This window comes from Protopterus annectens, chromosome 6.part0 (genome assembly GCF_019279795.1).
Source record: "Protopterus annectens isolate FY-2018-M chromosome 6.part0, PAN1.0, whole genome shotgun sequence".
NCBI classification, from domain to species: domain Eukaryota; kingdom Metazoa; phylum Chordata; order Ceratodontiformes; family Protopteridae; genus Protopterus; species Protopterus annectens.
In genome coordinates this window covers 159,713,113-159,729,329 of record NC_056737.1, presented here as the reverse complement: position 1 = coordinate 159,729,329, position 16,217 = coordinate 159,713,113, and the positions used below count along the sequence as shown (strand labels likewise).

The 16,217-nt window shown below is 37.8% G+C and overlaps 1 protein-coding gene across 1 annotated transcript in view; it reads left to right on the top strand.

The window, feature by feature from the left end:
* Nucleotides 1–16,217, top strand: part of LOC122803780 (echinoderm microtubule-associated protein-like 5) — a 3,919,718-nt gene that overhangs the window by 2,498,164 nt on the left and 1,405,337 nt on the right. Inside the window, exons 23-24 of the mRNA XM_044073467.1 lie at nucleotides 4,542–4,673; nucleotides 6,836–6,924. Of these exons, the coding sequence (XP_043929402.1) occupies nucleotides 4,542–4,673; nucleotides 6,836–6,924 (221 nt within the window). The remainder of the gene's footprint in view (nucleotides 1–4,541; nucleotides 4,674–6,835; nucleotides 6,925–16,217) is intronic.

Genomic DNA, 16,217 nt, shown 5'->3' with positions numbered 1-16,217 from the left:
ACCTGTTTGCATCTCCCACAAACCACAAATGCAGCAACTACTTCACCCTAATCCCCCCTCGGGGGAGTCCCTGAGAGATGCTCTTCTACACGATTGGCTCCCGGTACTGCTTTATGCCTTTCCTCCTATTCCCCTAATACCCCAGTTCTTGAAGAAAGCTTCACGGTTGAGAAGCAAAGTGATCCTCATTGCACCCTATTGGCCCTGTCAAGTCTGGTTTCCTTTTCTTTGGCCTCACCTAGTTCACCGCCTGTGGACTCTGGATCCAACTCCAGGACTCCTGTCTAATCTGCAGAGGCTGGTCCATCCTAACCTACCAACTCTCAAGGTGATCGCTTGGTACCTCCACTTCTGGTAATAGCCAGGCAAAATAATCTATCTTCCTCAGTACAAAAGAGACTTCTGGGTTCCCATAAACCATCCACCAGGAAATTTTATCTTAGTAAATGGAACAGATTTGTGATCTGGTCTCAAGGAGAAGGGCTAGACCCCTTTTTGGCTTCCAGTAATAAAGTGTTGGAATATTTGTCAACTTTATTCCAATCAGGAGCTTCAGCTTCATCTCAAACTTCCATAATGGCTTCAATGATTTTTCCCTGATATCTCACCACCTCTGCAAAACCTTCCTAAAAGGAATTATACATTTGAAGCCACCTTTTAAAGAGCCCATTGAACCTTGGAATTTGATGTTAGTCTTACAAACTTTGACTCATCACTCCTTTGAGCCAGCAGCCACCTGTGATACAAAACTTTTATCTTGGAAGACCTTATTCCTGGTAGCCATCACTTTGGCCAGGAGAATATCAGAATTGCAAGGCTTGTTTGTAAAGCACCCATACATCATTTTTCATAAAGAGAGTGTATCCCTTAGGACTAACCCCTCCTTTCTACCCAAAGTTGTCTCAGAATTTAACATTAACCAATCCATTGATCTGCCAGTTTTCTTCCCAAAGTTTTCAAACAAAGGAGAATATTGTTTGCATTTGTTAGATGTACACAGACAATTACATTTTTACCTGGACAGAACAAAATCCTTCAGAAAATCAGACCAGCTGTTCCTGTCTTTTTCAGGTCCTCCACTAGGCAAACCAGTTTCCAAAGTCACCTTGTCGAAATGGTTGAGAGAGTGTAACACCTTTATTTATCATCAAAATAAAATGAGTTTATCAACTAATGTCAAGGCTCACTCTACCAGGTCAGTCTCCACTTCGGTGGACTTTCATTATAGAGGCTCCATGGATGACATTTGCACAGCAGCCACATGGGCTACACCTCATACCTTTAGCACTCATTGCAAATTGGTTATGGTCTCCAGGGGAAGAGCATCCTTTGGCTCCATGGTGCTCAGGAATATCCTTCCATAGGGCCTCCTGGGACATAAAGCAGCTAGGGACTCTGTCCCAACTGTCATGAATGAATGAAAATTGACAGCATCAGATAAAGAAGTTATGTTCTTACCATAACGTTCCATCTGTGTTGTCAGTTTTCATTCATTCTTGACATCCCACCCTCCTACCCCCTCCAGAGGCTCCTGGGGGTTCGGAACTAGTTGTGGTTCACTAGTAGGGCAGTTGCTCAGACAAAGCTTCCACTTTTTGTTTTTTCTACAGGCAAACTAAATCTGAAGGGAAGGGAGGAGAGGCACTATGGGTAACCTTAGCTCGAGAGTTTTCTGTCTGGCACGAGCTTGTTACAATGTCTGAGTCAGTTCCATCCCAACTGTGAAGAATGAATGAAGATCGGCAGCACAGATGTAACATTATGGTAAGAACATAACTTCTTTTTTTGTCAAATTTAAAGAGAAAAGTACAGTACATTAACAAAGTCAACTGATAAAGCAGGGCTTTACACACCAAATGCCTCTATAATATGTCTAGTGAAGCAATGGCAGATGCCATTAAAAGAAATGCATTGGTGAGGTCAAATAATTTAGATAAGGATAATAAAATCTGTAATAGTTGATCTTTCTTTGAAGTGTAAGCTTTTGTTTGGTAGTCCTGTTTTTGACACGATGAAGACACTATATGAAAAAGTTAGCATTTCTAGATTTTACCAAAATTCTTTCTACCTTGCAAGAACTCTGTTCCATAGGAATCGCTCACCATGTAAACAACTTCATGAAACTTAATATCTGAGCAACAGCCTAGTCCCACCAAACATTTTATTTCAGACGATTTGCTTCATTTCTAGGTGACTTGAAGTAAGAGTTAAAGTTACCTATGCTTCTGTATTGGAAAAACACTGACATCAGAATTTATAAACACTTCACATCATCTGGAAACAGCTGAGTCACAGCACAAAGCATAACACTGTTCTGAGGCACTTTGTTGCATTCATGTTTCATGTCCTGGACAAAGTGAACTTGGACTCAGGCATTGATAATATCAACTTGCAACTGGAAAGAAAAGAGCTTAAAGGGCAAATCTGTTTTGAGTGTTTACCAGGTTTGAATGAGGTTTCCTCTGTTAAAAGCATATTATGATTCTATAATCTTAAACACAACTTATATTACATATGAAATTTTCATGTTACTTTTTGGTAGAGTTGTGATACTGTGGTGTTTACTAACCTGAAAGAGGACACTGGATAACTTGGACCTTAGATTTTTAATCATAGAAAGTTCATCTTGGATTGTTTAGTCACTCATTCCAGATTATTTCTGTGTTGCCTCACATTTGTACTTTTGAAATGCTCTTTTTTCGCCAAATCTTGCTGTTTCTCTCTGTCTTTATCCCCGTCTTTATATATAGGTTTGTGTTGGTGTGTGTGTGTGTGTGTGTGTGTGTGTGTGTGTGTGTGTGTGTGTGTGTGTGTGTGTGCGCGTGCATGTGTGTCTGATGTATGGTAGGTATGGTTCACTAACATTTGATCGCAGGTTCATTTGACTGACACAGAAATCAGGTGGTCAAATGAACCTGCAATCAACTGTTAGTGAACCATACATACCATATATATATATATATATATATATATATATATATATATATATATATATATATATATATATATATGTATATCCATATACACACATACACATGCGCACAGACATGCATCTATATTGCTATAGATAAGTACAACTGTATTTCCTTTCACTACTGTGCTTCTCTGCTTATTCTGTTAAACTCCATTCATCTTCATTTATTATTAGGGAACAGAAATACTATTCTAACCTATACTTGTGGTATAATACACACACACACACACACACACACACACACACACACACACACACACACACACACACACACACACACACACACACACACACACACACACACACACACACACACACACACACACACACACACACACACACACACACACACACACACACATAAATATATTTATACTTGTTTTATGAGAACACATACACTGAGATTTGCAGTGTCTAAGCACAATTATTTGATTATAACACTCTGCCCTGGGAATTCTGCTTCAAAGAACAGAAGAGATTGTGAAACAGTGTGAAATGTATAAGGGGAGTCTTATGTCACCTACCTCAGAACCTAAGCAAGAATGAGGCCTGCACTGGTTTCATACAGGAATTATGACACTTTTGGAGAAATTCTTATGCAAGACACTCCAATCCATTGCTTGTCTTAATTCAGGATGACAGGCACTGACTGTTCTGCTACTCTATGTCTTAGTGAATTATAAAAGTTTGTCGTGATATGCTGCTGCCATATGAGGAGATAGAATTTTTTTCACTAAATAGAGCTATTTTTCTTAGATTTGCTAGGATGTTTGATAATTCCACCATATCTTACTCTATATCCAAAAGGGAAACCTTTTACTCCAACATGAAAAATTGCTATGTGGTCTTTAAACTGAATGACATGTTGCTAATTTTGGCCTTAGCATAACATGACACAGTCACAAGCTCTTGTAAAGTCCAGTGAGATATGCATCTGTTTTATGCACAGCAGATTCAACAGTGAATCGATTTTTTTTTGAGAGGGATGGCCACATAACAGTGTCTATTTTATGGGTATTCACATCTGGCTTAGTTCAGTTTTAATCCTAGGATGTTTATTACTATTATTATGTCTACACTGCATTTTGCTGTGGTATTTGTGAGGCCTCTGTAATTTGTTATATGCATAAAGGTCTCATTTTGTTCTGTGTATTTCTTCTTGTAGTAAACATGAGGCTTTTTATGTACAGTCTTCTGAACTTCCATATTTGTGTTAATAAATGTGTAGGAATGTTTGTAAGGTTGGGTGCTACTCAGAGCGTATTCTCAGCATTCTGTATATGCTTATATTTCTCACAGACATTAAGGTCTAGTCAGTAAGGAGTGTATTTCCTGAATGAAACATTTGTTTCAGTGCTTGAGTTAACTATCATATGGTGCCTCCATACCTAATAACATCATCTCTGAGCAAAATTGGAGAAATGTTTATTTAAAATGAATATACAGTTATTGAACCCAAAAGAGAGCGCCAATACCTAAATGTGTAGCAGGATTTCATATAAAATCTATATGTAACCACAGTTTATGCATTCTTTAGTATTGTATTTTTGTCTACATGCTGTTGCAGGTGCAGGGAAATACCTGGCTGTGGCCTCGAGTGATAACTTTGTGGATATCTACAATGTGATAAGCAGTAAGAGAGTGGGGATCTGTAAAGGAGCATCCAGCTACATCACTCATCTTGACTGGGATCGTACAGGTAAGCTAGTGTGAGCCTTTTGCCTTCAGAACATTGACCACATTTTTACTTCATTCATGTGTGAAGGAAGAATGATTTATTGTTTTAGGTACCAAGCAAGGGGTGACCAGTGGTATCCTGCTTTCTGATTACTATTAAAAATTATACATCAGTATTGCAAAAACTGAGATTTGCAGTGTCTAAGCACAATTATTTGATTATAACACTCTTCCCTGGGAATTCTGCTTCAAAGAACAGAAGAAAATAAAAAAATTAACCTTTGAAACAGGAAAAGCTGTAGGAATCAACATGCTTATACCCAAACTCAGGTATTGAGTCATTGAGGAGAAAAAACTTTTTCCAATATTATCTCTGCTTCATAGAATTCACTCCTGCTCAGCATTTAGAAAAAAATGCCTTACTCACCTAAAGCAGGAATATAAGTGTAAATGTTTTCAAGACCTGGGCTAATCATCTTATTGCTAGGTGTGTATTTTTAGTCACCACAAAATCTTCTAATTCACGATACTTTCCCAAGTGCTACAGTAGTGTAATTCTTAAACAGTGTGTACATTTATTTGCGGTTCATACTATATTAGTAGCCTTCATTACAGTGCAACATTTACATGCTGCTTTAATTGTAAGTGTACTTACTTTGCGTACTTCGCTTAGACTTAATCCTGATAAGATTTGCCCAAAAGGACGGATACTTAGCCTCAGTAAAAATTAGCATCAGCCATACTGTGAAAGCTTCATACCTCAAAGAATTTGATGCCTGTGATGAACTCCTCTCTTAATTATGGTCAGACCATCAATTTATACCTTCAAAAATTAACTGGATGATTACATGGGCACCCTTAAGTTACAACTTGGGATCCAAAACATCAGGCTCCTCAGTGGCTAGTAGGTCTTGAGCTTGTTCACTTCTCCCTAATGTTGTGCAGTATGGGCTAAAGTGCCCCAGGGCCAGATTGTACATTTCATACAAATGGTCTGAAATTAGTTAAAGCTTTTAAAAGGTAAACAAAATGATTCTGCAGCTTGAGTGTAGAATTACAGCCTTCTTGGTCTGTAGTCCAATGACCAGGCATCCTTATTTGGTTGATTTTTTTGGAATGATTTATTCCAGCTCTGGAAGTTGTTTTCTGAATTCAGCAACACTAGCTCCTGGCTGGTTAAAATATGAGCTTGAGACAGATTGGCTCAACTACAAATCAAGGGGTAGGGAACTGGAAGTGTGCCTGTTGAATTACATGTAAGGTTGAATATACAGCTTTCACACATTGGTCTTTATTATGTTTGCAGTGTTTCATTAGAATTCTTAGATGATATGGATTTGAAATCTTTTAACCTTTTGCTAGTGTTTTTTTTTTTTTTTTTTAATTAAAACAGCAAGCTGTGTATGCATGTGGCACAGTCAATAAAATGGTCTTCTACTGTTTAAATCTCTCCTAGCCATAGTTTATATTTTATGCTACAAAAATGTGCTGTTGCTTTGTAGTATTCCACTGAGTGCATTCTTATTAGCTTTCCCTATACTGTCTGTTTGCAAGGCTCCTGCCTGGCCAGTTCACTTTAGTGAATTGATGTGATTTCTTTCTACTTAAAAGTCTTCATACACGACAGTATTGAAACTGGTGGTAAGGAGAAGTTTTGTTCCATTCATTGAAAAAATATTTTGAGGTGGAAATGTTTGATTTATTTTTTATAGTAGTGCATTTTTCCTGCAAGAAAAGAAAAGAAACAGCAGGAAAAACAAATTCACGTAAATGAAATGATTAGTATCTCCCCATTACTCCACTAACACCTTGCACCTAAGGTTACTGCCTCCTTTACCCCACCATAGCTATGCCTCTGATTTTATTCATTCCTTTGATTGTATATTGGAGTGATTCAATGTCCTTTGTAAATTTTATTTTGACAGTACAGTGTGATTAAGAGCAGAAAATAGTTTCAGCATTTAAAGTTACAAATTTATAGGCAAAAAACATTATAATAAAAATCTGTGTAATATCAACTTTTTTAGTGATTAGAGTCATGTTTTAGAATGTTTCCCTGATATGGGTGACTTACTAATAACTTTTAAACACTGCATCTGATTTATAAAGAAAAACAATTTGGTAGTATGGTTGATAGATTTTTTTTTACTTAATGTAAACATTTTGTATGTCATATTTTCACAGGCAAACTTTTACAAGTTAACACTGGTGCCAAGGAGCAGCTGTTCTTTGAAGCTCCACGTGGAAAAAGGCAGAACATACCCAGTTCAGAGGTAAGAAATGTTGACATCTATAGTTAATTTAATGTTAATCTTTTTGTTTTCATCTTAACAGTGATGATCTGGATTGAGTTAGAATGTTAGAAATTATCACTGTTGTTGGTGGGTTTTGATGCAGAGAAAGCATTTGTCAGAGTAAACTGGGAGTTTATGAGCAGGGCAATGAAAACATTTGCATTCCCTGACACAACAGTAAGGTTAAGTAGGAAGATATATGAGGGATCAGAGGTGAAAATTAAAGTTGGTGGGTTCCTGTCTGATAATTTCTCTTTGAGCGGGGGAACCAGGCAGGGGTGTTCCCTTTCCCTTTTGTTATTTGCATTATATTTAGAACCATTGGCAAAGCAATTAAAAGACCCAGAAATTCAAGGATAAAATCTTAGGTAATTGGGTTGGTGCATTTTGGGTGAGGGAGAAGCTCCAGAGTTCTTGGTTGCCATGAGCTTTAACAATGGCCAAGTCAGATCCGAAGTATTGGATCCGAACCCATCAGTTGAGGAAGAATGAAAATGGATAACACAGACGGAACATTATGGTGAGTACATAACTTCTTTATATTGGTAATAAAACACAATCTGCTTTGGATACCAAAGTTGCTAGTTTGCCTATAGCATAAACAAACTGCTGTACTATCACTCTACTTGCCAACACTTAAAAATTCATCAAACTAGCCAGAAGTTACCATGACTTGCAAATAATTAATATAATGTTATATATAGGTAAAAATAAGAGAATATTAATTTAGTTTTATATTTTGCTATTTAAAACTATTCCCCATTACTACATAAATGTTTAATACTCCTCTTCTATTAATAGACCTGCGGTGGTGATGCTGCGGTAACATTGTCGCCTCACAGTAAGACGCTGTCCAGTTTAACTCTCAGCTAGAGCGTCTTCTGCATGGAGATATGAGTGAATGGGCATACCTTCGTTGAAGGTTGTGCATCAGGGCTGGTAACTCGGCACGTAAAAATCAACTACCAATCATTAGCGGACCGGAGTTCTGCTGTGGTGACCCCTAACCGGGAAAAGCCGAAAGACACAACAACAACTTCTCTTCTATTAATCTGCTACAGGCCCCATGAGGAGCTCAGTGTCTCTCCAACCTAACACCACTCTTAAGTATTCAACTGCGGTACCACCTTAATCATTCTTATAAGAAAAACACAGTCCGGGTCTGAACTGTCTGCAAACAGTTAAAGTTACCTTTGAGTATGTGTCTACCTGTTTGAGCCAATATTCATTTTCCCCTGGAGAGCACTCTGCTTTGGCTTGTAAGCAGCCCCCCCCCCCCCACACACACACACACTCATCTTCCACTTTCTCTCTTATTCCCCTGTGTTAGCAAATAGTATCCATAACTGATCAATACTGTGTGTTTGTTAATTTAAACTGAGACCACAGTAGCCTACTGATACAAGGTTATCCTGTTTTTCCACCTGAGAAATGGTTAAGAAATGACTTACAGTTTCAGAGCAGTCCTTGGTCAGTTCTGATTGTTTCTTAAACACAAACGTGTCTTTGCTTTGGCTCATTAGCAGCAGTACAAAAGAACTGCCTGCTCACACCCTTGTTCTCCCCCTCCCCCTTCCCTGTTTATTACCTTAAGCCAATCCCAAAGTTAATAAATATTACCTGTGGCAGGCACCATTTTTAAAACTACAGCCACCCTTTGTCACTATCATAGGTTGATTTATCAGTTTACTCTGTTACCTGATTGTTTCCAGCCCCCTCATAAGAGCAACTAACAGGGTCTCTACCCGCTTCGCTCCCCACCCTGCCCCCATTACCTCCCGCCCCCAGTGGTCCTACCTTTATTACACTCACAAACCCCTCCCATCTTTCCAATAGCCAACCACAGCGCTAACCCAGCACTACCTCCTCCATCTTCCCACTACTATCACACCTCCTCAACTAACATGTACAAGCATACCTTACCTATGCTCACTGCATGCAGTCTCCTTGCATATCTTACATCCTGCCAAAGCTCCATCATTCCCCCACTCAACCACTACCACTGTACTACTACTCACACCACCACTCATGTCTCACCCTCACTCAGCTCCCCTCCCACCAACTCAAGAACCATCCCTATGCACCCCCCACATATTCTGCCAACTATATTATTCAAACATAAAGCATCCCTACAACTTAACATAGTAACTCTCCCACCATACCTATTACCCACAGAGCACAATCATAAAGTTTCCCTAATAAGCAAACACATTCAAAAACTGAGAAAACTAATAACCACATGCATATCAAAACTAGCCCTAAGTGGAGACATCCACCCTAACCCTGGCCCTGCTGAACTGGGCTGACTTGAACTCCCTCACCTCTTTCAACTGTATCAACTCTCACTCGCCCACAAAGTAGTAAACCATCCACTAAATGTCCCATCCCTCCAGAATCTACTCCAACCCTATCGCACCACCAGACCACTTCATAAAAATATGTTCATTATTGATGTACAAGAAAATGTTTTGCTATTTCTATGGAGTCAAAAAATATTTATAGTCTGTATTATATTTAAAAGTTACAATGTATTCGATTCAAATTCCATTCTCCCTTCCTGAATTCAAACATATTGAAAAATCTACTTTACTTTCTATCATAGTGGATGTACTGATTCATCAATAAAACACTCAGATTTCAGCTTTGACTTATGAAATGAGTTATTTCAAGTAGTCTTAATGAATCTAACATACAGCATGTAAAAAGCTTCAAATTTCAGCTTTCAGATTATTTTCTAATATTTTTATATGATTTTCTTATGTAAATTATATGAGATCCAGTACAGGCACATTTCTGTCATATGCATGTATACGGAATAAACATCTTTCTTAAAAGGAGCTTGTTATTTAAATGTATATTTTTTCTGTGTTAATTTTCCCACTAATATTCTACCTTATTCTGTGTATCTTGTATTTCTAAAATCTTCCATCAAAGAGCTATTTAGTCATTAGCGTCTATGAAAAATTATAATTTATTAACTTATTTCTTAGCTTACTGATACTGCTGTTTTATTAATCTTATATATTAATATTTCATTTCTTGTGTATTTGCATATTATTCATAAGATGTTTACTGTTCTTATTAATTCTAGTATTACAATTCTAGTATTACAAGTGATCTTGACTACACATAAAAGGCAGCGCGGTGGTACAGTGGTTAAGTTGTCACCTCACAGCAATCGGTTCTATGGTTTGCTTCTTGGCTGGAGTGCCTTCTGTGTGCAGTCTGCATGTCCTCCCTGCATTCGCATGAGTTTCTTCCAGGTACTTCACTTTCCTTCTACATTCCAGTGACATGAATCTAGAGCATTTCTCCCTGGGCCTCCTCTGAAAATAGACTCTGTCTTAGTCCAACTTTCCCAGTCAACAGATGTTGAATAAAATAAATAAATAAAAAATAATTCCTGCTTGTTTAATCTGAATGTGTGTTTTAACCACTGTAAACTGCTGCTCTGATTTAAGCTTCACATACTGAAATCAGAATTTAACTACAATATGTAAAAATGACAACTCACAGATCACAACAGTTGTTAATTTCCTCTGTAAGTTTCTCATTTCTCCTAGGTCTTTTATTTATTTGTTTTATTTTATTGACATTTGATTACTGGGAATGTCTGACTGGGTAGAAACCCATTTTCCACAGAAGCCTGCGGAGAAAAGCTCCATATTATTACAAAACATTTTAAGAACAATAATTTCACAATCTTCAAAAATAAAACAAAAACATCTGCAGTTTAAATAATTATAGCAAATTAGACAGAATACAAATATAAAAGCATTGGTTAAGAACTGATACAAGTTATATGACAATCATAAAATATTTAGAGAAATTTTACACAGTTTTTAGAGAAACTAAAGGTAAGTTAGCCTAATACAAACAGGAACTGCAATATGAAGTAAGGGAAAACAGGCTTATGGTATATTTAGAGAGAAAGTCAGGGAAGAGAATGTGATAGAAGTAAGGAAGTAAGAGAAAACTGAGATTAAGGAGCTATAAGGCATGAAAAGATACTTGCTCACATTTATGAATATAGTTTATCCTTGTTTTATGCAAGAACAGAGTCAGATTTTGTGTATGAAGTCTTTCAGAATGGTTTTGAAAGATGGAAGGGAGAGTATTGACCTGATGGATACAGATAAAGAGTTCCAGGCCTTAGCTGCCTTGTATGAGTACAGACAATGCCCTGCAGATCTGACAGCTTTGTAGACAGACAGGAGGTTTTAGTTGTTGTGAAGCCTGAAGGTTAGTGAGAATGGGACCAGCATAAAGAAGTGTGGGGAGGTGATAAGTATAGTTTTAGTCGCATCGCTGAGAACCTTTTTGGGTCTGTAAAGTTTCTCTAGTTTTTGAATAGTTTTTCTTATGCAACTTTATATATGCAGGTTGAATGTAAGATTATTATCCACTATCACCCCTAATAATTTGCTATGAGGCATGACTTCATTAATCGTATTATCAAGAGAGAGAACTTTAAATTTTGTTTTTTTTTTTCTGAGGGAGTGATTTGGGGAAAAAATGGTAGTTTGGTCTTTTTTTGGGTTGAGCATGAGTTGTGAGTTATGAAGCCATGTTTCAGTAGCTATTAAAGCTTCTTGAGTAATTTTTTTGAGGTGTACCATGTTGTCAAATATGCAAATGAGAACAGAATCGTCTGCATGTTGTATTAGGGTGGCATGTTGTGTGGATGTATAGAGGGTGTTGGTGAAAATGTTAAAGGAGAGGAACAAGGATAGAGCCTTTTATGCTGTTCTAATCAGTAACAGACATCTAACTTTACTTCTTTCAACTAATATGTACAATTAATATATATAGTTAGAGTTAATAACACTACAGTATAAGCTATTAACATGCAAAATGTAAGCAACTTATATGTTAGTAACATCTTAGTATAAAACATTACTATAGCTTTTGTCTTACCAATTCTTCACTTCTAAGAAGAGAAAAAAAGGGTGTTATTTTGAGTGGATTTCTCACATATATACTTGAAAAAAGAAAGATTAAGAAAGTTATTTTCTTTTTTCACAGACATCAGTGATGAAATTAGAACTAGATTTTCTTCAGGACAGCTCAAGGTGGGAAGAATCCAGCATTCTTACATAAATGGAACATCCTTTTGTTCTCAGGCTTTCTCCAAGTGTTACTTGATTCATAAATGTCCTGTGAAGGGACTGTTTTACACAAGAACATAGAAAACAAAATCACTAGCACTTTAACACTTCTAATTAGCATATTACTTAGATCTGACATTCAATTAACCCAGCAATACACATACTAAAAACTGAATAAATAAAAGTCTTAACTTATATAGTCTTAAATTTACAAATTATATTGCTTATAATTTAATGATACTTTCTTACAGAAAGTATTTGTTTAACATTTAGAAGTACATTTATAAGTTTAGTTAAATTAAATATATTAAATATTTCACTGTAATTATAGTAAAACAGTTAAACTAACCATTTATATTCCTTATCATGAAAAATGTTTTAGCTTAAAATATAAATACATACTTACATATGTTTTAAAGCTTAAAGTCCACTTCAAACCTTTTACTTAAAGGGCATATCTATTGTTTTGGAAAATAAAAGTTCTGCAGTCAGTGAATGAAAGTCACTTGTTTTTAGGCTTTACAATTTTAGAAGCAGTTTTCCAGGAACTCGGCTCACTCTGTCTCTTCAGGGATCTACTGCTCCACTTCATTTCTTCAGTATTGCTAAGAATTTTATTGCTATTAACAAAAGTGGCTGCCTCCTCCAGCATGTCAAATATTTTTTTTTCAGAAAGAAATAATTTGATCTTTGCAGGAAACACCAACGTGACTTTAATATTGTTCTTTTTAAATAATTGATCAGTGATAAACATGATTTTCTTTTACTCGTTACTTTACAAGAATAATCATTGTCAAATCTAACAATATGTTCATCTATTTTAAAAGGTGGGCTGGACCATACTGTTGTTAATATTTCATCTTTTTCTAAGATAGACATGAACTTAACTATAATTGAACATGGTGGTGTGTTTTATTTTTTCAAAGGTGATTTCAAGGATCTCTTTCCCTTTCAATTCAAAAGATAAAGATTCAGGTAGATTTAATATTTTATGTAGCCAGGTAGTTAAAATGTTTATTATACTGTCTCCCTCATACTTTTCAGGTATACTATAAATTCTCCTGTTATTTCATCTCAGCCTATTTTTGAAATCATTGAGTTTTTCTGTGAGCCAGTTATTTTGTTTTAAAAGAAATTCAGTCTGAGACTCACCTCCTGTTATTCTTCCTTCATGATCAGTTAAAGATGTCCTTCCCTATCACTGCTGCAGTATCTTTTACAATAAGCATTCCCTGACAAGGGCAGCCCAACATCCGGCCAGTATACCAAGTCTTTAGGTTGCATTGGGTACACCATGCATCACACATATTAGGGCATAAAGGTGACATCCAGATGTACCATCCTCAGAACTTCTTTTTCGCCAGTCTGAACGCCATCTTCGATCGTCAGTCTGAATGCTTGCTTATCTGCTGGTTACCAAACTGCTTTCAGATAAGTGTCCCCCCACGTTTTTTTTTTTTTTTTTTTTGATTTTCTGCTCTTTGTTTTGCCTTGTTCTGGTTGTTAGTTTCATGTCATCCAAAAAGGGGAAATGCCTGTGCGGGAGACAGATTCCACAAAAAAATCTTCACAAGCAGTATTTGTTTTGTTTAGGTGCTTCCCACAACTATACGTCTTGTGAGATTTGTCAAGCTTTCATCCCTAAGATGTCATGTAGTTGGCTTTCTTTCTTAGCTATTTAGTTAGAAAACCAACGACTTCAACTGTTGGCTAAAGATACTGAGGGTCAGCTGTCTGTGAAGAAAAAGTCCAAGAAAGCTCAGTCAGATTCTTTGGCTGTATTGCTTCCACAGGACATCTCTTTTGGGCTTGGGAAAGGCCTGGTATCAGTCTGATATCCTTCTCGGATTCCTCTGTCCTAACTGCATGGATCTGAGTTCACTCAGCCCATTGAGGCCTTGCAGACATCTGCTTCGGATGTACAGGGGGAATCTTGGCTGATAATTACCTAAGAGACTAGGGGTTTACCTCAGATATTAGTGAGTGAAGAGGTTCCAACTACAATAATAAAGTGTTGTCAGGAATCAGAGCTTCCTAAGATATTTAAGGCTGATGTCTCACGCAAAAAAGTAGCAGAAAACTTAACACATTTTGCCTGCTTCTAAAGATCTTCAGAATGAATGGCAAAACATCACCCACAGCCTGTTCAATGCCCTTATGGCTATAAAGCCCCCACAGGGGTTTCTGTTCCTGTTCCATTGGTCTTCTACCCCTCTTAAGAAGCCTAGGGAGCAGGATTCATCTGATAATGGTGCAGATTCTGATGAAGAGTTACTCTTCTTAGATTCCTTCTCCCCTAGATTATGGTTCTGAGGAAGAAGAGTCTATCAGTCCTGACTCTCCTTTTGTAGAGATTACCTTTGGTGATAGTATTTCAAAAATGATGGAATTTTTCAAATGGGGCTGTGCTCAGGTGTACAATGTTCAGAAGAGGTACTATGAGCTTCTGCAGATGGAGTTTCCTAGGCCTTCTGCTGTTTCTGCTCTTCTTGCTGCTTCGCTGGATGCCTTTTCCATTGCTTCTCAGGCTCCTGATTCCCAGCCCTCCACTCCCAAAAAACATAATACGTTTTATAAAGTGCCTCATGACTGCAAGTTTCCTTATAGATGTCCTTCAGATGACCCTTCTGTGGTATCAGTTGCTTGTGATACACCCTTCAAATTGTTGCCTTCTACTAAGCTGCTTCCTTCTGATAAGTACAGCAGAACCATGGCGAGGCTAGTAAGAAAGTGTATACTTCTGCTACCTTAGCCTTTAGAGCTGTGACCTATCAGACATATATGACCAGATATGTTTTGGCTCTTCTCTCTTAGGCATGTCAGGCAATTTCAGATCTTCCTGATTCTGAGGAGGAAGGTCTTTGTTCTTTCCTTGCTAGAGACATCTTCCCAAGTTGCTCTCCATTAAATGCAGCTGTGACACAGCTGCTGCTTCATCTAAAACTGCTGCTTTTGGTTCTGTTTAGAGGAGGTATTCCTGGCTTGGACTTAAGGCTTTGGTTGATAATATGAAGGCTAAACTGATGGATACTCCTCTGGATAATAAGCATTTGTTTGATGCTGCGGCTTCAGAGTTGTGTAAGTCCCTGCAAAAAAAAAAAAAAAAGGGTAAGGTCTTACAGGATTTGAAGCATATTTTTTTCACCTGTTCCCAAATTTCAAAGGAATTACCCATAAGAAGCTAGCTTTTGTTCGGAGACAGTCTCGCCCTCCCCAAAGGTAAAAGGGTGGTAGTAGGGCTCCCTCTGCTAAGGCTACCCAAACTCCTTCTACTCTGAAGCCTCCTTTTCCTGGCAAGCCAGGTGCTGTCTGACTATCCTTGTCCTGTTCTTCTCAGTCACATTCCTCTTTTTTTGTATCTTTCCCTGTCACGTCCTATTCGGTTAAAGGTCACCCAAGACTCCTGGGTTCCTTCCATAATTCACCAGGGTTATTACATGCTTTGGAAATCTGTTCCCCCTTTTTGAGCATTCCTCTGGAATAACTGCCCTTTTTCCCAGAGGTGCTTCATGGCGTTTTAGCTCAAGGACAAATTCAAGAAGTTCCAACTCCTTAGAGGGGGAAGGGGTTTTACTCCAGAATGTTCTTGGTCCCCAGAAAAGAAGGCACCTTTTTTCTGAGGATGTGCTTTTGATAGTTGACGTTTCTCAGCTAAACACCTTTTTAAGGTCCCTTCCTTTTGGATGCTATCCCTTCAAACCTTATTTCCTCTTCTACTTCCTCAAGCTTTTCTAGTTTCCCTGGATCCCAAGGATGCTTATCTACACATTCCCATGCATCCCCTTTTCAGGAAGTTTTTACATTTCTCTGTTGCTTCCTGGCATTTGCAGTTCTCTGCTTTTCCCTTTGGCCTCTGTACTGCCCCAAGGGTTTTCACCAAATGCCTCACTCCTGTGATTGTTTTCTGCAGGTTGAGAGGGATACAGGTCTTTCTTTACCTGGACGACCAGTTCATTCGGGCCTCCTCTCCAGGGATTTTCCTTCACCATCTACACTTTGCTATATCTCTCCTGCAAAGCCTGGGATTTACTGTAAATCTCAAAAAATCATTCCTGACCTCTTCTCAATCATATTTTTTTGGGGTGCAGTCCCCAGACTGTTCCAATGCTGGCATCCTTGCCTCCTTCCAAGGCTTAATTGCTTTCTTTCTTTCCCTTCTTACTC